The 23,753-nt window shown below is 38.7% G+C and overlaps 1 protein-coding gene across 5 annotated transcripts in view; it reads left to right on the top strand.

Moving 5' to 3' along the window:
• Window positions 1–19,938, top strand: part of LOC136877567 (ornithine transcarbamylase, mitochondrial) — a 183,334-nt gene extending 163,396 nt beyond the window's left edge. For 3 of the 5 annotated variants that reach the window (XM_068228683.1, XM_067151714.2, XM_067151713.2), the window contains 3 exons: window positions 2,575–2,736; window positions 19,516–19,653; window positions 19,745–19,927. In XM_068228683.1, the coding sequence (XP_068084784.1) occupies window positions 2,575–2,736; window positions 19,516–19,653; window positions 19,745–19,813 (369 nt within the window). In that variant the 3' untranslated portion in view covers window positions 19,814–19,927. Of the gene's footprint in view, window positions 1–2,574; window positions 2,737–19,515; window positions 19,654–19,744 lie in introns of all 5 variants that reach the window. The other 2 variants (XM_067151710.2, XM_067151711.2) reach the window with 2 other exon arrangements.
• Window positions 19,939–23,753: the final 3,815 nt, after the last annotated feature.

Below are 23,753 nucleotides of genomic sequence, written 5' to 3'. Positions count from 1 at the left end.
GGTTCGAACCCCACTGTTGGCAGCCCTGAAGATGGTTTTCCATGGTTTCCCATTTTCACACCAGGCAAATGCTAGGGCTGTACCTTAATTAAGGCCACGGCCTATTCCTTCCCATTCCTCGGCCTTTCCTGTCCCATCGTCGCCATAAGACCTATCTGTGTCGGTGCGACGTAAAGCAGCTAGCAAAAAAAAAAAAATATATATATTTGTACTGAAATAAGGAAGTAAAAGATACAGAACAGATTTAGTTTAATGAATTAGGTGAGTGGAGAGTAAGTTACAACTGTTGTTTTTTTGTTATTTTGTTTTAGGAACTAGGGAGAGCTTTGGTCATGTCTGTAAACTGATATGTTTCTGTAGAGTCTTTGGAATTACAGTATATGCAATGGTAATTTCATCCTGGCATTGGGATGGACTTGAAATAAAATACTATCCCAAAAATATTGCCTGGAATACAGTGTGGAACAAACTGCAAAATCCATACTCAGTATATCACTGTGGCCTGGAAGCAAACCACACTACTCTGGTTTCCAGGACTATCTAAAACAAGCCTTACCAAGTTCAGATATAAAGGCAGGTGGTAACAGCTACATTTGGTGTAAAAAATTATTAAGTTCCTGGAAGGGAACATTAATTTAATTTCACAGATTGCAAAAATTAAAGTAGTCAACCTCCTTTAAGCCTTTTCAGTCACAAAATTGCCAGCATTTCGCTCCAGTCTGGCAGAGGGATCATTAGTTGGATTGCCACACCTTTCCAATACGCTGGTGGTGAGTGCGCCATTGAGATATCTCCACAAGCCTCTTCTGTTGGACAATATAGTGACAGTGCAGTAGGGAAGTTATGTACACTCAGCCGCACAAAAATTGGGCTGGCAAAGAAGTATTTAATTTTACACATTCTCCAAATGTGAGGATATTTGTAAAATGTGGATGGTCAGTTGGCAGAGGCATGATACTTCGAATCTTACCACTTCTACAATATGTTCATACCTGCCAACCTTCCCGATTTAGGCAGGAGACTCCTGATTTTCGACAGTTTTTCCTGCCTTCTGATAATTCAATTATTTCTCTTGATTTTAGCTTATTATTTGGTTAACTTAAAACATTTGTTTACAAATCTCGCCATTTTAGCATTGGTACAATTTACGAACTTCATCGTGTAGATCTGTATTGATACAGTTAAAACTAAGAAACAATGTTTGGTTTTGGTCCACCCAATCAATACACATCACTTTACTATGTACACATCACTTTACAAGTGAACTATTTAAATAAAGACATATTTAAAAATATTTAGGTACATGTTTCGTCTCTATTTGAGACTTCTCTATTTGAGCCATTTTATGGCTGATGAAGTCTCAAATAGAGACGAAACATGTACCTAAATATTTTTAAATATGTCTTTATTTAAATAGTTCACTTGTAAAGTGATGTGTACATAGTAAAGTGATGTGTATTGATTGGGTGGACCAAAACCTAACATTGTTTCTTAACTTCAGCATTGTACGCCAGTGACCGGAAGTCTTTCGCTCATTGGCCACTTTCAAATGAAATATAGACATTTATTAATACAAGAAATGCGCGCGAATGTGCGATATTTGTTGAAACCTGTATATCACGACGCGTATATCGATTGTAAATCTCTCATTCTCGTGTGCTATGTTAGTGTTCGTTCTTGTCACAGCATCAGTCTAGTCGATTCTAGAGACTAGTCGCTAGATTTGGAGTCGTTTTTAGTAATTTAGTGACAGAATTTCAAAGATAGTGACTAGTGACTTTTCCAGAGAATTTTAATTTATTACTTGATAAAAATAGCATTGCGCTTTGCATAATCGTGCGGGCACATGATGCAATATATTAAGCGATGCATTTGCTAAGTAATGGCATCTAAGTACAGGACTGATTCACACATGTGGAACATAAGTTCATACTATTTTCGGAAGGTTTATCAGAGGCTGATCATCTCACTCACATACTTCCTGTGAGGGAATAGAGATGTGTAATTTTTAACCTAGTAGCCTCGTATAGCAACAGTCGGATTTTGAGACTATAAGTGGTATAATATATACCATAGTACTCCTGTATTGTGCAAGACATGTAGAATAAGCAGTTGACAAGTTGCTTAACACCGCACCGACACAGATACAGTAGGTCTTATGGCGACGATGAGACCGAAGAGGACTAGGAGTAGGAAGGAAGCGGCCGTGGCCTTAATTGAGGTACAGCCCCAGCATTGAATAAGCAGTTTTCACCAATTGTATCTCCTGATTTTTTCTGATTTTCACATCAAAATCTCCTAATTTTTGGTTTTGTAAAGTTGGCAGGTATGTATGTTCATCCTATTTCAAACAAGAGAATTTTGAAAGAAAGTCATCTTCTACGACAGCCAATTTTTGTGTTGAGTGTACCTCCACTTATATAAACACTGGTAATTTCACGATTGAAGAGCTGGAATACTTTAACTACTAAAAAGACCTGTATATCTCAAACTCTTATTTCATTTCAAAGATTATGATATGAATCACCACAGCATACAGTATTAGAACAGCCTCCAATTCATTCTCTGTTATAGGACTTCCCGACATCTCCTGCCATGTTTGATGTGGCTGCCAAGAATTGCATACAACATAACACTGAGATAGCAGAATTTACTACTGCAGAAGAAGCAATTTACAGAGTAGATGTCATAGCAACAACTTTGCACGAAAAAAGCAACATGCATATTAATAGAGAGGTAAAGTATAATATGTTTGCTAATATAATATATAACAAGTAGTAACTTTTCAGTCACCTATTCACTAACGTAATATGTTCCATTAACAGACTGTGTTGTTCTTTAGCGACATCATCTTATGAAAGTTTGCATTAAAACTACTACTGACATTTCAATGTCAGATGATGTGGAGCATTTTGAATATTCATGTCTGTGAATATCCTTAACCACATTTTTTTTGCTTTCGTGAGGATTAAACTAAGGTACCAAAAAACACGGCATTACTGGAACCATAGTATGGAAAACCTACAGGAATGCAGGTGTGGGTAGTACACAGGTGTAACTGTTGATCCCATTCACACACTTATTTCAACTGGGTAATGGTTTAGCAGAATTTTAAACAAGTTGTTTCTTCTGCAGGTGTGTTATTGTTACCATATGTTTTCTCTTTCAGGTAGTTCATAAATGTATGTACTCAAAGTTAGTTTCGGCAGACTGAAGAGCCTAACAGTTATAAATTAAATGAACCCTGTGTGTCTATTGGTAGTCGTGTTGCAAAGAGCTATGGAAGGAAACTGTTTTGCAATATATCCATGTAATGCATATTGCTGACTGTGTCATTAGAAACAGATTGGCCCAATAATTTCACGACTGGAAATTGCAGCCTTCACACACACATTCACACTATGACTTTCAACCTTGTGCGCAATATCAGGCAGTTCTTTCACCCAAAGCCAGACATTCTGTTTGTTCACAGCACCATTGAGATAAACGTATGCCTGAACTGTGTGTTGTGCAATACGGGATCACTTTCTGCAGTAGCCCATACAGCAAACTGTACTCGCCGTTCCTTGTCATGTGCCACTAGCTCATGAGCTGTTGTTATTTTGTATGGCAAAAGGTCAAACTCAGACTGCAGTATTCTCTGCAGCTGAACACAGGCAGTTATGGTGAATTTGGAGGGTGTTCCGAGCCACAGCTGCTCTCACAGCAGCAATATTCTCTAGTGAACAGATCAGGTTGAGGCGGGGACGTTTTCTCTCCATGATATTGCCTTTGGTTTCAAAATGGTTAGCCAGTATGTACATTGTCTGCTGGCGGGAAGCCCACCAGGTACTGAAATTATCACGAAACCTTTCCTGAGTCCGAGCACCACTCTTTGTTTTCACCTTCTGCTCATGCGTTAACCGCCCTTTGTCCGCCATGCTGTATAACTGGAAGACAGTACAAATGCACAACATGTGCTGCCATCTGTCGAATCATGCCTGAAATAAGATTTCTGTTTATAAAAGAACATGTTTCTGAGCCAAGATTTACAAGTTTCATAAATCATTTTCTATGTATGATAATTTGTGTGCCACCCTGAATACAATCCCTATTCTGTCTTTCACAGCAATATTAAGAAAACGAGAATGTTTCAGCTGAAATTGATGTTATTGTTGTTTGAGTCACCAGTCCATAGACTGGTTTGATGCAGCTTCCATACACCCTATCCTGTGCTAACCTTTTCATTTCTACGTAGCTATTGCATCCTACATCTGCTCTAATCTGCTTGTCATATTCATACCTTGGTCTATCCCTACCGTTCTTACCACCTGCACTTCCTTCAAAAACCAACTGAACAAGTCCTGGGTGTCTTAAGATGTGTCCCATCATTCTATCTCTTCTTCTCGTCAAATTTAGCCAAATCGATCTCCTCTCACCAATTCAATTCAGTATCTCTTCATTCGTGATTCGATCTATCCATCTCACCTTCTTCTGTAACACCACATTTCAAAAGCTTCTATTCTCTTTCTTTCTGAGCTAGTTATCGTCCATGTTTCACTTCCATACAATGCCACGCTCCACACGAAAGTCTTCAAAAACATCTTTCTAATTCCGATATCAATGTTTGAAGTGAGCAAATTTCTTTTCGTAAGAAAGCTCTTCCTTGCTTGTGCTAGTCTGCATTCTATGTCCGCCTTACTTCTGCCATCGTTAGTTATTTTACTACCCAAGTAACAATATTCATCTACTTCCTTTAAGACTTCATTTCCTACATCACCTGCCTTCGTTCGACTGCACTCCATTACTTTTGTTTTGGACTTATTTATTTTCATCTTGTACTCCTTACCCAAGACTTCATCCATACCATTCAGCAACTTCTCGAGATCTTCTGCAGTCTCAGATAAAATAACAATATCATTGGCAAATCTCAAGGTTTTGATTTCCTCTCCTTGGACTGTGATTCCCTTTCCAAATTTCTCTTTGATTTCCTTTACTGCCTGTTCTATGTAAACATTGAAAAGGAGAGGGGACAAACTGCAGCCTTGCCTCACTCCTTTCTGGATTGCCGCTTCTTTTTCAAAGCCCTCGATTCTTATCACTGCAGACTGATTTTTATACAGATTGTAGATAATTCTCCGTTCTCGGTATCTGATCCCTATCATCTTCAGAATCCTAAATAGCTTGGTCCAATCAACATTATCGAATGCCTTTTCTAGATCTACGAATGTCATGTACGTGGGCTTGTCCTCTTGATTCGATCCTCTAAGATCAGACGTAAAGTCAGGATTGCTTCACGTGTTCCTACATTTCTTCTGAAGCAAATTGATCTTCTCCCAACTCAGCTTCAACTTGTTTTTCCATTCTTCTGTAAATAATACGTGTTAAAATTTTGCAGGCATGAGATACTAAACTAATGGTGCGGAAGTTTTCACACCTGTCAGCACCGGCTTTCTTGGGAATAGGTATAACAACATTCTTCGGAAAATCGGATGGGACTTCTCCTGTCTCATACATCTTGCACACTAAATGAAATAACCTTGCCATGCTGGTTTCTCCTAAGGCAGTCAGTAATTCAGAGGGAATGTCATCAGTTCCAGGTGCCTTGTTCCTATTGAGGTCACTCACAGCTCTGTCAAACTCTGGCCCCAAAATTGGGTCTCCCATTTCATCAGCATCAACAGCCTCTTCATGTTCCAGAAGCAAATTATGTACATCTTTACCTTAATACAACTGTTGGATATGCTCCTGCCATCTTCTGCTTTGTCTTCTTTCCCCTAGAAGTGGCTTTCCATCTGAGCTCTTAATATTCATATACCTAGATTTCCTTTCTCCAAAGGTTTCCTTGATTTTCCTGTATGCAGCATCTACCTTTCCTACAACCATACAACCTTCGACATTCTTGCACTTCTCGTTCAGCCATTCTTCCTTAGCTACCTTGCACTTTCTATCCACTTGATTCTTTAATCGCCTGTATTCTTTTCTGCCCACTTCATTTCTAGCATTCTTGTATTTTCGTCGTTCATCAATCAGGTCTAGTATCTCCTGAGTTATCCACTGATTCTTAGTTGATCTTTTCTTCCTTCCTGACATTTCTTCAGCAGCCCAACTGCCTTCATTTTTTATGACTCTCCACTCTTCCTCTATAGTGTTTCCTTCAGCCTTTTCATTTAGTCCTTGTGCAACGTGTTCCTTGAAACAATCCCTCACACTCTTTTCTTTCAACTTGCCTAGATCCCATCTTTTTGCATTCTTTCCTTTCTTCAATTTCTTCAACTTCAGCTGGCATTTCATGACCAACAAGTTGTGGTCAGAGTCCACGTCTGCTCTTGGGAAAGTTTTGCAATCCAACACCTGGTTCCTGAATCTCTGCCTAATCATAATGAAGTCTATTTGATACCTTCCAGTGTCTCCAGGTCTCGTCCACGTATACAGCCATCGTTTGTGGTGTTTGAACCAAGTATCGGCAAGGACTAAATTATGATCAGTGCAGAATTCAACCAGCCGACTTCCTCTTTCGTTCCTTTGTCCCAATCCAAATTCTCCTACTGTACTACCTTCTCTTCCTTGGCCTACCACTGCATTCCAGTCTCCCATCACAGTTAGATTCTCATCACCTTTTACATATTGTATTAAATCTTCTATCTCCTCATATATTCTTTTGATTTTCTTCATCATCCACTGAACTAGTAGGCATATAGACCTGCACTATTGTGGTGGGCATTGGTTTGGTGTCTATCTTGACAACAATAATTCTTTCACTATGCTGGTCGTAGTAGCTTACCCGCTGCCTTATTTTCTTATTCATTCTCCTGCATTTCCCCTGTTTGATTTTGTGTTGATAATTCGGTAGTCGCCAGACCAAAAATCGCTTTCTTCCTGCCAACGTACTTCACTTATACCAACTACATCTAACTTTAGCTTATCCATCTCTCTTTTCAGATTTTCTAACCTACCACAACGATTCAAACTTCTAACATTCCACGCTCCGACTCGCAGAATGTCAGTATCCATCTTCCTGATGATCGCCCCCTCTCGTGTAGTCCCCACCCGGAGATCCGAATGGGGGACTAGTTTACCTCTGGAATATTTTACCCGGGAGGAAGCCATCATCAGTATATCATTCATACAGAGTGAGCTGTATGTCCTCGGGAGTTAGTTGCGGCTGTAGTTTCCTGTTGCTTTCAGCCGTGTAGCAGTATCAACACAGCTAAACTATGTTGAGTATTATTACAAGTAATACCAATATAAATGGTCCGTTATTGGACATTATAAATTTTCCAGCTAACTCATTCTTGGTTGCCAGCATTTCGCCCTCGTGTGCTAGGGTGGGCTCATCAGTTGGTACCTAGCACACCTACCAATACGCTGGCTAGTGCATACCATGGAGGCCACTGCGTAGGCTAACTGGAGCCACCGGCAGTGCCAATGCACCAAGAGACTTTGTCTCATTATCAAAAATTGATGCCTGCTTGGCCATCAGATGATATAGATGTTGATTCCCATAGGGAATCTGAAATATTTGTCCTGAATGAGTAAATTTATAATACCAATATAAATGGTCCATTATTGGACATTATAAATTTTCCAGCTAACTCATTCTTGGTTTCCAGCGTTTCGCCCTCGTGTGCTAGGGTGGGCTCATCAGTTGGTACCTAGCACACCTACCAATACGCTGGCTAGTGCATACCGTGGAGGCCACTGCGTATGCTAACTGGAGCCACCGGCAGTGCCAATGCACCAAGAGACTTTGTCTCATTATCAAAAATAGATGCCTGCTTGGCCATCAGATGATATAGATGTTGATTCCCATAGGGAATCTGAAATATTTGTCCTGAATGAGTAAATTTATAATACCATATTTCAGATTCCCTATGGGAATCAACATCTATATCATCTGATGGCCAAGCAGGCATCAATTTTTGATAATGAGACAAAGTCTCTTGGTGCATTGGCACTGCCGGTGGCTCCAGTTAGCCTACGCAGTGGCCTCCACGGTATGCACTAGCCAGCGTATTGGTAGGTGTGCTAGGTACCAACTGATGACCCCACCCTAGCACACGAGGGCGAAACGCTGGCAACCAAGAATGAGTTAGCTGGAAAATTTATAATGTCCAATAACGGACCATTTATATTGGTATTATAAATTTACTCATTCAGGACAAATATTTCAGATTCCCTATGGGAATCAACATCTATATCATCATATTATTACAAGGCCGTATCAGTCACTCATCTAGACTGCCACCCTTCCAACTACCGAAAGGCTGCTACCCCCCTTTTGATGAACCATTCGTTAGTCTGGTCCCTCAACAGATACCCATCCGATATGGTTGCACCTGCAGTTCGGCTATCTGCATCATTGGGACACACAAGCCTCCCCACTGCGGCAAGGTCACATGGTTCGCATAGGAGGCTGAAATTGATACCAGCTCTTTATGAGAAAATTACAATGAACCTCTCATGACCACGACTTTTGTACTAAAAAACAAAAAACAAAAAAAAACATATTTCTTTCAGTGAAGTGTTTGTCTCATATTCTCCACGACGATGTACATAGCCATATCTATTAGCATCAGTTTGAACTATGTACAGCCTGACTTCTGTCTCTTCCACAAATATAGGGAGAAAACTGGAATGTTTGAGAGAGACACTGGTACTAGATATAGGTTACAAGAACAATTCAATGATGACCATCATACTTGAACTTTTTAGTGAAAAATACTGTCTTTCAGTGAAGTAAGTGAATATTCTTTCTTTTTTCCATTCTGGTATAGGAAAAAACACTATCTCTGTAGATAGAACACCTGCTGATTTTGAGGAATTGCATCTTAACAAATGCTGATTGTGGATGCTTCATTGTAGTTTTTTTCCATGGTAAGGATATGATTTGGGTGAGATGGAATTTCATATGCTTGCTTCTTCCTTGATAAAAGGGCTCTCTTTCAACGGTGTGGGATTGTCGTTTTATTGTACGTAATAACATTAGTGTTGTCTTTTAGAATAAGTCTGAACCAAGTCCTACTGTCTGCTTTGAAATTTTTGCATATTGAAAGCAATGACTGACAAATCGTAAAGGCTTCTCATTTAGTGCAGTGAGGTTGTCATTTTGGAGCAAGTAGCAACATTATCATCATCTATTGGCATCAAACTGAACCAAGTCCTGCTACCTGCTTTGATGTGTTCGAATTACAGAGAGCAATATTAGCAAATAAGAATAATTCAATATATTTGTGTTCTGTACATTTAAGTGTCTGGGTAATAGACATTGCCTCCATTTGCTTGCACTGTAATGGCATATTTAATGAATGAATTAGAATCTGGTGATTACTTATTGGGAGATTATGTTAATAATTTGCTTCATGAAATTGTCTCCTGGGAAACAAATTTTAGGCCACAAACTGCTTTTCTTTGTATTGGAGCTTGGAGCTCTAGACTTTGTTTAACTGGCTATATGTCCACACATAATTAGAGGAAATATCAAAACTTTTGATTATGTCATGCACTGTATATATATTTATCATTATGGCTTCAACATTCATGTTTACGATACTGAAATGTAATGTCGTATGGCTTTTAGTGCCGGGATATCCCAGGAAGGGTTCGGCTCGCCAGGTGCAGGTCTTTCTATTTGACACCCGTAGGTGACCTGCGCGTCGTGATGAGGATGAAATGATGATGAAGACAACACATACACCCAGCCCCCGTGCCATTGGAATTAACCAATTAAGGTTAAAATCCCTGACCCGGCCGGGAATCGAACCCGGGACCCTCTGAACCGAAGGCCAGTACGCTGACCGTTCAGCCAACGAGTCGGACTTTACGATACTGATACTAATACTTTGTTGCCAGGGCTCTTCTCAACTCTTGTTGTCCCAAAGTTCATCACTGTGTATATCATTAGCATAACATGATCAGTTGTGGAGTTTATACCATCGCTTTTGCCATATCTGTCATGCTCAGCAGAAATCTGTAGGGAGAACATTACATCCGTGAAGGCATGAGGTCCCACTTGGAGAGAATCTTAGATTGTCAATGATTGTATGAATTTCCTGTGTTAAATCAACAAATGGTAAATGAAATGACCATCCAATGTACAACAACTCCATGAGGAAGACAAAAAAGAGTAAACGAAGGCAAAAGTGGCAAAGATAAAATATGCAGTTACAGAGACAAACAACTGAAGCTAAAATGATACGTTTGAAAAAAGATGAAGCGAGTGAAGTTAAGTAACAGGAAAGAAAGCGTAATGACTAAATTTTCAGACCTGTATATCTAAAATAATGCCTGTTGCTCACAGTAAAATTTTCTGTCAAATTTATTGTACAATAATTTAATTTTATAAAATTTCTGTTTCTCACAGTCAAATTCAAGTTTTATGAAACCTTTCATAAAAGTTTACATAAAATAGGACATGTTCTATTCCATAAAATAAATTTTACGAAACGAACCAATCAGCGAAGCTGACATCACGATGATGCTGGCGCTACATCGTGAGAAGATTGTCAAGCTCGATTGTAAATAAACACTTCCTTCTAAAATGGCAGGATCCGGGTGGACTAAGGAAGCTGTTAGTGTTTTACTGGACGAATACCAGAAATATCCTTGTTTGTACAAAGTTAAAACGCCACTTTTACAAGAGAAATGCAAGAAGAGAGGCAGAAAAAACAATCGCCGAATTCCCATATGAATGCTGGTCTTCTAACCTCAACTATTTTTCGACCAAGGACAGCAATCCTCTACCTTCTTCTCTTCTTTTGATCCAATCCTGAGTCCAGCATTTCCTGGCATTTCTTTTCTTCCTTTTTTACCACTGTACAATATATAATTGCAGCTAAAGCAGCAAGTTTTGCTTTGTTTGTTGGAGCCATACTCTCAAACACACTAAGTTGAAGAGCTGATTCTTGGTTTAAAAGATTATCGATAGATGGCAGCACATACACATCTTAGTGCAGAAGTGATTTCATAGATGGCCATCGTGATGCTTCCACGGATTTTATAAAATAATTTTACCATGAGCAACACAACTTGTTTTCACCAAATTTTTATAAAATTAATTGTACAACAAATTTTACAAAACATTTTACTGTGAGCAAAAGGCATAAGAATGATATCAGAAGATATAGAGGAAATGAGACAGGCTAAGTTAATCATATGGAATGAGGCAACCATGGCTCCCCATTGCGCTCTTTCAGCAGATCAGCTACTAATAATGAACAAGAAATCACCTATACTAGAAAAGTGATATTGCTTTATACAAACTTCTGACAGTGCTTGTCAGTAATTCCTTATTGTCACAGGGCATCATGTTGTCCATTCAAGTTTGAAATATTCTGCTCTATGGCCCATTATTAAGATTTAACTTCAGTGTCACTTCTAAATCTTGGCAAAGGAGAACTAGACCAAATGGCATAATCGAGATTCAACAAAACCGGATTTTACAAAATATTGTATGAGATTAACATGGTTCATCTTTTCATACAAGTGAGGGTACAATTTTTCCCAAAGTAGCAATTTTGTGCCCAAGAAACAAACAGGTTAATGTCATCAACCAACAGGTTCTGAATTGTTTGATAGATGATCAAATACTGCATGTTAGCATTTACTCTGTAGAATGTGATTATGTTAACGAAGTTAATAAAGCTTGTTTGTGGAAAGGAACGAGGTTGACTGTATTGAAGCTAGACAAAAATATCCTTCATGCAGAAATTCTGACAGACTCAGCTTCAGGAAGAGTGTTTTAATTCCAAGGTATCTGTTTATCCTGATATACAGTACCATTCATTCTTAAGTGGAGGTAATTTCCTATAAATTTAGCCTTCTTTGTCATAATGAATAAGTCAGCAGGTCAAAATTTAACATAATATACATTATTATTATTATTATTATTATTATTATTATTATTATTATTATTATTATTATTATTATTATTATCATAGACTGTTACGCCTTTCAGCCATCAGTCTTGCAAGCCTCTGTGAATTTACTAAACATCGCCACAATCCTCTATTTGCAACTAGTGCTGTGGCCTCATTTAGTTCAATACCTCTTATCTTTAAATCGCTAGAAACTGAGTTGTCATCTTGGTCTCCCTCTACTTCTCTTATCCTCCATAACAGAGTCCATTATTCTCCTAGGTTACCTATTCTCCTCCATTCGCCTCACATGACCCCACCACCAAAGCCGGTTTATGCGTACAGCTTCATCCATCGAGTTAATTCCTAACTTCGCCTTTAACTCCTCATTCTGAATACCCTCCTGCCATTGTTCCCCCCTGTTTGTACCAGCAATTATTCTCGCAACTTTCATGTCTGTTATTTCTTACTTGTGAATAAGATATCCTGAGTCCAGCCAGCTTTCACTCCTGAAAAGCAAAGTTGGTCTGAAAATAGACCGATGTAGAGATAGTTTCGTCTGGGAGCTGACTTCCTTCTTATAGAACATTGTTGATCGCAACTGCGAGCTCACTGCATTATTCATGCTTACTATATTACCATCCTGGAAGAACACACATCCTAAATACTTGAAATTATCTACCTATTCCAGCTTTGTATCACCGATCTGACATTCAGTTATATTGGATTTCTTACCTGCTGACATCAATTTCATCTTCGAAAGGCTAATTTTCATGCCATACTCATTGCATCTATTTTCAAGTTCCAAGATATTAGACTGCAGGCTTTCAGCACAATCTGCCATTTAGACCAAATCATCAGTATAGGCCGTCTGGCTCCATGGCTAAATGGTTAGCGTGCTGGCCTTTGGTCACAGGGGTCCCGGGTTCGATTCCCGGCAGGGCCAGGAATTTTAACCATCATTGGTTAATTTCACTGGCACGGGGGCTGGGTGTATGTGTTGTCTTCATCATCATTTCATCCTCATCATGACGCGCTGGTCGCCTACGGGTGTCAGATCAAAAGACCTGCACCTGGCGAGCCGAACATGTCCTCCAACACTCCCGGCACTAAAAGCCATACGACATTTCATTTTATCAGTATAGGCCAGACTGCTTACTACATTTCCACCTAACTCAATCCCTCCCTGCCACTTTATACCTTTCAGCAGATGATCCATGTAAACAATGAACGACAAAGGTGAAAGATTATAGCCTTGTCTAACCCCTGTAAGTACCCTGAGCCAAGAACTCATTCTACCCTCGATTCCTACTGCAGCCCAATTATCAACATAAATGCCTTTGATTGATTTTAATAATCTACCCTTAATCCCATAATCCCTGAATATGGTGAACATCTTTTCCCTTGGTAACCTGTCATATATCTATGAAACATAAACGTAACTGTCTGTTCCTCTCATAGCAATTTTCAGTTACCTGGCGTATACTGAAAATCAGACCCTGAGAGCCCCTTTGTGGTCTGAAACACTGTAGTTTTCATCCAACTTCCTCTCAACCACTGATCGCACCCTCCCTTCCAAGATGCCAGTGAATGCCTGGTATACTAATCAATGAGATACCTCGATAGTTGTTGCAATCCTTCCTGCTCCCTTGATTATAGATAAGAGCAATTACAGCTTTTGTCCAATCTGAAGGTACATTCCATGCTAATCGTATTACTCTGTGAAGGCATTTCATCCCTGCCTTCCCACCACTATACTTCACCATTTCAGATCTAATTTCATCTATTCCTGCTGCTTTATGACAATGGATTTTATTTTCCACCTTTTCCACTTCCTCAAGCATAATTTCACCATCATCATTTTCCTTCTCTCCATGAGCTTAGTTGTTCGCGACACCACCAGGAAGATTTCCTTTTATGTCGAGAAGATTTTCAAAATATTCCCTCCACCCACCCAGTGATTCCCTGGGATCTACCGTATTATTATGATTTCACCTGAATTACCCAAAACACTGTTCATTTCCTTTTTTTCCCTCCCTTCCTAAGATTCTTTACTACTATCCAGAAAGGTTTCCCTGCTGCTTGACTTAGCCTTTAAAATCTTTCGACGACTTCTTTTTGGATTCAGTAACTACTTGTTCCACACTGTTTCTTTCATCTACGTACAATGTCCTGTCTGCATCGGCCCTTGTTTGAAGGCATTTCTGATAAGCCTTTTTTTTTTTTACGTTCACAAGCTTCTCTCAAAGCTACTGTCAAAGCTTCATTTACAACGGCAGCAGATGAAGTGCTAGGAAAAAAGACGCTTGAACCCAGGAAGAACTGGATGACTGAAGAAATACTAAATCTCATTCAGGAATGAAACAAAGAACACCGGAAAAATACTCCAGAAGGAATGATAAACTATAAGAAACTAAAAAACTTAGTTACACAGAAGTGCCGAGAGGCGAAAGAAAGATGGATGGATGACATTTGTAAAAGCATAGAATATGATATGAAAATCGGAAATGTTGACAGAGCATACAATCAAGTAAAAAGAACACAATTCAAGACTAAAATGAAATCCAGTGTAATAAAAGATACGGAAGGAAGTCTGTTAATAGAAGATGAGGAAATAATGAAGAGATGGAAAGAGTATTTGGAGGATCTATATAATGGAGAAGAAATTGACAATGTAGATGAGTACATCATAAAACAAGACCAGGTTTCACAAGATGAACTAGGTCCTCCTATAGTGAGAAGTGAATTCGAAACAGCACTGCAACAGCTGAAAAAGAACAAGGCCCCTGGACCAGACAAACTGCCTGCTGAACTGTGGAAAAACTCTGGAAAAAGGATGAAGGATGAACTCTTCAAAATCACCAGGTACTGCTATGAAAACGGAGATATGCCAGAGGATTTTGTAGAAAACAAAGCAGTACTTCTGCACAAAAAAAGGAGATTCAGCAGAATGCTCCAATTACAGAATACTAAGTCTCGTTTCACATGCAGCAAAAATATTCACATGCATATTAAAAAACAGAATCAAAATGAAAATTGAGCAGAATCTAGATGATCTGTTTGGGTTCAGGAAAGGAGTAGGAACGAGAGAAGCTATTATAGCACTTAAAACCATCTTGGAGAGAAGACTGGAGCTTAAGAGAAATACATATATAGCTTTTGTAGACCTGTAAAAAGCTTTTGACAATGTTCAGTGGAAAAGACTGTTCAAAATTATGAAGGACATTCATTTGGACTGGAAAGACAGAAAAGCAATACTTAACCTCTACATCAATCAAAGAATAAACATCGAAAGTAATGATAAAGTATGCAAGGTGAGAATCAGGAAAGGAGTAAGACAGGGGTGTTCCTTATCACCATTTCTATTTAATCTTTACATTGAAGAGGCCATGAAAATTTTTAAATCCAAAACACCTGGCATTAAAATAAATGGAATAACTGTACACTGTATTAGATTTGCCGACGATATTGCACTTCTGGCTGACAATGAGAAGAACATGCAGATCATGCTCAACAAATTAACATCCATCTTAAAAGATTTCCAACTTAACATTAAAAATAAAACTAATGTTATGGTTGTAAGCAAATCTAAAATGAAGCCAGAGGCACAGCTCAGAATTGGAAATATTTTAATAAAACAGGTGCACAAGTTCTGCTACTTGGGATCAGTTATTACCGATGACAACAGATGCACTGTGGAAATAAAAAGAAGGATTTCCCTGTGTAAGAAAGCCTTTGAGGAGAAGAAGCAGCTCTTAACTAATAAATCCTTAAATACTGAACAAAAGAAATTATTTATCAAAACGTTCATTTGGAGTGTGCTGCTATACGGCTGTGAAGGATGGACTCTCTTGAAGGAGGAAGTGAAACGACTAGAGGCAGTGGAAATGTGGCTATGGAGGAAGATGACAAGAACTAGCTGGATTGAGAAGAAAACTAATGAAGCAGTGTTTAGAGAAATAAACACCCAGAGACATTTAATAACAACGATAAAAAGGAGAAAAGCGTCAGTTTTCGGTCACATTCTCCGGCATAATAACTTCATAAAGAACTTATTCGAAGGCAAGGTGATGGGAAAGAAAGGCAGAGGGAAACCACGGAAGAATATTATTGAAGAGGTAGTTGAGATGATGGGATGCCAAGGTTATGGAGAGATGAAAAAGGATCGCAGAGAGAAGAGATCAATGGTTGCAGCGACAAGGCGAAGCCTTTAGATAATGATGATGAAGCTACTCTCACTTCATCATTCCACCAAGATGTTCACTTTTTCTCATCTTTACACACAGTTGTTCCTAGGCATTCACTTGCTGTTTCTACTACAGCATCCCTGTGTGTCACCAATTCTTTTTCTATATCCTGAACCATGCTACTTTTGATTAGTACCGCAACATGACAAATACCATGGTTCTACTTTCCTAGCATCCCCTGTGGGTGGGGGACGCAGACGAATACACGCACCATATTCTCTGCCTGTCGTAAGAGGCGACTAAAAGGGGCGACCAAGGGATGATCAAATTAGAACCATGAAACTATTTGTAATTAGTACCACCACGCGGGGAACACAATGGGTCGCCTTTACTTGCGCGTAGTACCACTGTTGGGTACCAAATAGGTTTGTGATTAGTAGCAAACGTGGGCACGACGGCTTTTACAGTACCTGTGATTAGTAGCACTATATGAGCGATACCATGGAATGAAGGAACTCATGGTTCTGGCTTGTCTGTGATTAGTACCCACTCTATAAGGAACACCACGGGATAGTATGAGTCCCTTTGGTTAGTACACTTAGGTGATGAATACCATAGGTTTGCGTTGCCTGTCAAGGGCGCCGCAATATGCGAAATATATTAGGTCTGTAATACATGTGCGAATTTCATTACCCGTGAGTCGTACCATAATGTATGGAATACCGCGAGTCTACGCTACTCTTGATTAGTACCGCAACATGGGAAATACCATGGTTCTACTTTTCCAGCATTAAATACCATTATGAGGGCCGATGACCTGGATTTTGGACCCGTTTCGAGAACGAGCTTATTCTAATTGTTTCAGCATCGTGCTATAGAAGCAGTCCCTTGGTCCTTACTACTATTGTTTTGTGCCAGCTTCTGTGCATGTGAGGCACTGTGGGTCGGATCCACTGATCGTTTTCATATCAGTTCATCCATCCATTCTTCGTCCTCACACATTGAATTCTGGTCAGTGGAGGATTTTGTACTTTTAATTTGTCATCTCATTTCATACCATTAGGGGCCGATGACCTCGATGTTAGGCCCCTTTAAACAACAAACATCAGTCAGTCATCAATCAACTTTCCTAGTGATAAGTACCATTATGAGGTACCGATGGCTTGGATTTTGGACCCCTTTAGACTAAATGCATGATTAATTCAGTATTATGCTATAGACGCAGTCTCTTGGTCAGTAATACTATTGTTTCACGTCAGTTTCTGTGAATGTGAGGCATTGCGGGTCGGGTCCACTGATTGTTTTAAATTCATATCCATCCATTCATTCTTCGTCCTCACGTTTTGAATTTTAGTCAGTGGAGGATTTTGGACTTTTAATTTGTCATTCCATTTTGTCTCATTTTGTACCATTAGGAGCTGATGACTTAGATGTTAGGCCCCTTTAAACAACAAGCATCATCATCATCATCATCATCATCAACTATATCCTGAACCTGCTTACTGTCCACTGTTCAGAACTTCTCACTAATCATATCCATATACTTCTGTCTAATTTCCTCGTCCTGGAGATTTTCTACCCTTATTCGTTTGCAGTCAAATTTCACTATCCTAGGCCTAGAGATACTTAGTTCAGTACAGATCAAATAGTAGTCTGTATCATCGAAAAATCCCCAGAAAACCCATACATTCCTAACAGATTTAATGTTGGGCTAAATCTATCCACTACAGTGTTTTGGACAGTTATATGTAGCTTTCTCAAGAGTATGCAGATCCATAGATGTCAAATTGCAACTCCAGTCTTAAGTCCATTTAAAATTTCCAGTTACTTCTTGGATAGTAATTTTGACTGTCAAAGACAAGCTTACATACTAATTTATAATATTTTTGCCACTGAAATTTTATATGCGACAACTTCTTACCTTCAAGAGATCTTCGCTAAGCAAAAGTCATTTTCTAATTCCTTTCTATGTTCACGTTAGTGTTCATTGAAATCTCTGACACTTATTGTTTCATAACAACCTTTGTTAGTTTACAGTCTTTTATACTTCTTTACAATTCCATTTCTCCTCAATAATTTTGATTTGTATTGCATATAAACCCTACATTCTCATGGTTCTTATGTGAATTTGGCTAATTGGTTTAAAAAGTAATTGTTCTTGTCAGTGTTTGCAAACATTAAAATATTCACAAACAGCTACTTTCACTATTTTTGTAGTCTCGGCTAACTACCAGATCTTTTAATTTCACACTGGCTAATATGATCAATGTCCTGTGCTAAAGGTCTTCCAGAGTAGCCCACGTCTTTTGAAATGAGTCTGGTTTACATTTACCTAACCACCTCCAAACTGTTGATTCACCAATGGCACTCACTCTATACATTTCTCTAATATTTTTACACTTCGATGTAGCAATTTCCAGCACCCCTCCCCAAGATGAACAGTATCATGTCCAAAACTGAAACTTTCATACATCCTTAATTGAAAGGGCTAAGAGTGGGAAGGAAACAGCCATGGCCTTAATTAAGGTACAGCCTCTGCATTTGCCCAGTGTGAAAATGGGAAACCACGGAAAACGTCGGTACCTCGTAATCTGCAGGCCTTCAGGATGAGCAGCGGTTACTTTGCAAGCCAAGGCCCGTCCGGGCTGTTGTGCCATGGGTTTCTTTTAAATGTTTGTATGTAGAAAAAGTTTATATGCATTATATCTGTGATACTAAGGCAAAACCCAATGTTTAAAAAAACAAATAAAATTTTCTGTTTTAATGCCAGTATGGCAAACTTTACAGCAAAGAGTATGTTGGTAAAGCTTGGTATGACTCTGGCGCCCATAGAATACGCTGTTCCCAAAACAAATATTCCGATATGTTCAGTACATTGATAGAGGACACCAAGTGATTTGTTCCCGGAACTTTATTACATAGACCGATATATGCTAACAGCAAAGTATGGGAATCGGATAGTAACATGACTTGGCTTACTTTGGTAATTTCTTTCTCAATTTTCTTTTATCTTCTCAATATACCTTGTAAAATTGCTATACAACCTTTTAAAAATAATGTCTGTTCTTTTCCTGGCTGTGGTTTTGCACTTATTGAAATTGAATTTTAGCGAGCTCACCAACTTTTAAAAGTGCTTCAAGAAAAATAAAGTTCATTTCATTGACATATCGGGTTCTGCCTTACTACCATAGGAAGGAGCTGTGAGACCAATGTTTATATCACGTGCATTTCTAAAAACAGAGTCAATATCCTATTAATACTTTTGTCTCCAATGATGCAAGGGACCATCAGATGACACTTTATCTCTTTCTTAATAGGAATATTATACTTCAGAACCATTGTAACATTACCATAAATACGCATATTGTTTTATCAACTAATAATTCTAGTATAGTATCTTTTATTAGAATTGATTTGATGTAATATTTTTTCTTGCTGCATGAGGAAAATTAAACTCAAGATTCATAAACAAAAACTTTGTATGTAATTGACAGATGGTACGTGAAGCTGCAGTTAACTGGACATTTCTGCATGATCTTCCTCGATCCAAGGTTGAAGTTTCAGATGATGTATTCTATTCTCCTAACAGCAAAGTGTGGGAATCCTCTAGTAACATGACTTGGGTTACTATGGTAATTTCATTCTCAATTTTCTTTTTTCTTTTCAATATACCTTATAAAATTGCTGTACAAACTTTGAAAAATAATTTCTGTTCTTTTCCAGGCTGTGGTTTTGCACTTATTGAAAGACTACCAACAATCTATAGAGATGCCAAATTTTGATGGTGAATAAGCAAGTGAATTCTAATCAGGACTATGAAATTGTCTTTTTTGTTCTCTAATTTTTGGAGAAATAAATTGTACATAATTGACTATCTATTATGTACAGTAATTTATTGAGAAAATTTTCTTGATCCTTCCAGACATCCTTTAAATTTGTCACTTTTGTGTTGCTAACAAATTGCAGCATATTTTGTTTAGATTTTACTAAATTCCTGTCTTATGTCAGCTGTACTACTTTTTTTTTTGCTTTACGTCACACCGACACAGATAGGTCTCATGGCGACGACGGGACAGGATAGGCCTGGGACTGGGAAGGAAGCGGCCGTGGCCTTAATTAAGGTACAGCCCCGGCATTTGCCTGGTGTGAAAATGGAAAACCATCTTCAGGGCTGCCGACAGTGGGATTCGAACCTACTATCTCCCAGATGCGAGCTCACAGCTGTGTGCCCCTAACCACATGGCCAACTCGCCCGGTGATGTACTATTTACGGCAAGATTATGTAACATTGAATTGCAATTATGAAGTACATGAAAAGCTTTCAGGCAGGAAATGTATGTTCATAGGCTTATTTTGGAATGTATTATCAATGAGAAATGAGCAGAGTAATATTTAGTAAGTGCTGAGGTTAATAGAAGGGAGGCACTGGAGTTGACAAGAGCATTTTGAAATTTCAGTGACTGAATATGAGACAAGTTTGGGCTTGTGTAAAAGCATTATGTTGTTCATGCCAGAAGATTAATGGAACAAATCCAAAATATGCCATTAGGAAACAACAACGATAATGGCACTTTCAATATACAGGTTGTGACTAGGAATAAACAGGACTGATATAAATATGATTAATTGCAAGAATATTACAGTTTCAGTTATGAATGAAAATTGAAGTATTCCCCTTATCTGTCTATACACCACTAGGAATAAACAGGACTGATATACATACTATTAATTGCAAGAATATTACAGTTTCACTTAATCATCTTGAAAGTATGTATTCCCCTTATCTATCTATACACCACTGCATACGGATCTTCTACTGTTCATAACAATACTGAAAGTCATTACTTGTCAACCTGTGCAGTACCTTTTTTGCCATTATTCCATTGACTAAAAATGAGTTCCCTTCAAAACACTTTTCACTTTGGGGAAGGGAAAAATGTTACAGGGGCCAGATCTGGCTTGCATGGGGTATGTTCAAGAACCATAATTGTTTATCAGCCAAAATGTGTTCCAGAAAGGGCATTGTGAGCAGGTGTGTTGACCTGATGCAGGGACCAGCTTCAAACACATTTTTGCCTTGTTCAATATTTGTCACACAAAATTTCCTTAGTCTTTGTATCAATGTTCACCATATCTGTTATCATCCAAATACTCACTGATCTGCATGCACAATTTCACTAATTTTCTGATTTGATGTGAATGGACAATCCAGTTGCTTATTACCTTGCCCCTCCTTTAGACTCTCACTGAACCCTTTTTGCCCCTCAAAAACTCATGTACATGACATAGGAAAATCCCTGTACACTTCCTTCATTAATTTAAAGCACCCTGTGGGCATTTTTCAATTTCATAAGGAATTTCTAATTCACACGCTGCTCGATCTTTAAACTAGGCATGATTTCTGGTAATCAGACAAGAGAACATTCACTTTGAACTGAGCTCAAAAGCAGACTAACAAAGATGGCAAGATGAAATGACCAGCACTGCGTTCCTGTAGCTTCAACTTCCTCTATCAATCCCCTCTCCCACTACACCCATAAAAGGGAGAAGAGCAGTCCCGTTATTAAGTCATACCTTGTATGTAACTTTGAAAAAAGGAAATGTTTCAAGTCGTAACAAATAGTGATGAGAATCAAGCCAAAGTGAAGAGTATGTGCTCTCTGGTCATGTGTGTGTAAATCACAGTGTGTTCAAACTGAATTTTAAAAGTGTGATCCCCCTTTGCCCTAGAAATATTTGAAGTCTTTATTCTCGTGTCTTGCACCGACAAAAACTTGAGAGTATTTAGGTGTGGAAAATCCTGAATAGGCCCTGTAATTTAACCTTCGGTCTGGCAAGCAGGAGGAATTTCTTAAAATTCCTGAATGTTCTCCTTAACTAGAAATTCAGAACACTCAGTGATGGAAAAAAAAAAAAGAATAAATTTGTAAGTATCTTTACCACATAGTTTGTTTTTGGAAGTGAAATAAAGTTTTCTAGGTGGTTATTGTGGTGGTAGGTGGTAAATTTTAGTCAGCATGAGCAACAGTTGTCAAGTATGGTGTGATCTTATTATCATTGTTGGCAAACAGGGCGAGACTCAGAACTGAGAGGAAGGAACATTATTTTAATTCCACTTGATGCTCACAGAGATTCATCAATTGGAATAATAATAATGATAATTGTACCGGGCGGTACACCTCCACGCCGCTAATTTAAAAATTGCGCCAGGTGAAACTCCTCTGCTGGAGGAAGTCTGAACTTTATCTACGCTGTTAATTCTTTACCTTCTCAGAAGATGTCACCACGTGGAAAATTTTGAGTTTTTGAACTGTGTCATTTTTGATGTGTTTTTGTTTCGCTTGAAGTAAGAAGTGTAAACTTTCTCTCCTAGAGGACACTACTGAAGATCAACAATAGTGCAACCTAGTGCGGAGTCAAAGAACTATTTTGTTGGAGAAAATTTAATTTCAAGAGTTTGTTCTTTGTTAAATTTCTTTCAGTCATTGTTTAAGTTGGCAATATTCACCCCTTCTTTCCCCTTGTGTTGAACCTAACCAATCCCGAATTTCTTAAATTAATTTCTATCCAATCAGATGTATCTTCCCCCAACTTGAATAGGTTGCTGTGTCCTACCCAATAAAGTGTTTGTGGGAGGGTGTTTTCATTCCCCTAACGCCTAGAAACTTCCGCGAGAGTATTTAAACTGCTGATTTTTGGGTCTCTCGGCCACTTCTGTTCCATCTTTCAGTGTATTAAGTACATTGCAGGAGGCGGGAAGCGCCTCTTTCCTCGGCAGCGGTCAGCAACAAGGTAATGGCCGATTAATAAATTCTTTCTTTGCTAGCTCAGCAGTTTAACTTTCGGGGCGGGTACTAAGCGTTCCACTATGTAACCTTTTCCTAAAATGTAACTTCTCTTTTCATCTATTCTCTTGTAAAGCTACATACTGGGATAGAGAGTGCTAACCCTCTCGAGCTCCCACTCACATTGTCTGGAGGTGAACTTATTTTCTCAACCAATTCTTCCGTAATGTAATGTAAATTGTTATTTTCTTAAGTCACCTCTGTAGTATGGGATTAGCCCTTGCACTAACGGCCTAAGGCCAAGTAGGTCTTAAACAAAGTGTATTAGGAGTGCAAGTTCGCCTCCCCTCAAATTGTATTTTAGAGGTCATGTATTAACCTTCTTGTCATTTAATAGACCTCAGTAGGTTGGGTATTTTACCCCTGTGTATATGTCCTTTGAGGACAGCTTAAAGGTGGAGTTTGGTGTGGCCTGGGAGAGGCTTAAAATTGAGAGCGAGTGGCTCTTTTGAAAATGGTATATTGTATGCCTCGAGGAGGCTTTTCAGTGTAATTTGGAGCAAGGGCTCCTAGGTATGAATGGGGTTTTCTGCCCCTCTGTTAAAATTGTGTTTGGGGTAAAACTGAGCTGATTGCCCAAAAATTATGTTTCTGACTTTTGAAGCCCCAAATGGGGTACCTATGTAAATGTACTTTTCAATTGTGTTTCGGCTACTAAGTACCTGTTCTATTTGTTGTTACCTAATTTTGAAAAGAAAATATAACCTTGTTAAATTTTAAAATTAATTTCACTTTAGTAGCTTGAGACCTATTCACCACCCAGCACCTTCTTTCATACATAACTACCACCAAAACACGGTAACAAGTGGTAGCAGAGCGTGGTTGAATGGGTCTCAATTTAGCCCCTTTTGACGGCTAAATATTGTTTGTTCCGAACTCTAACTATT

The sequence above is a fragment of the Anabrus simplex genome, chromosome 7 (assembly GCF_040414725.1).
Source record: "Anabrus simplex isolate iqAnaSimp1 chromosome 7, ASM4041472v1, whole genome shotgun sequence".
In the NCBI taxonomy this organism is placed as follows: domain Eukaryota; kingdom Metazoa; phylum Arthropoda; class Insecta; order Orthoptera; family Tettigoniidae; genus Anabrus; species Anabrus simplex.
Note: the sequence above shows the minus strand (reverse complement) of the source record. Positions and strands in the feature narration are given on the sequence as shown.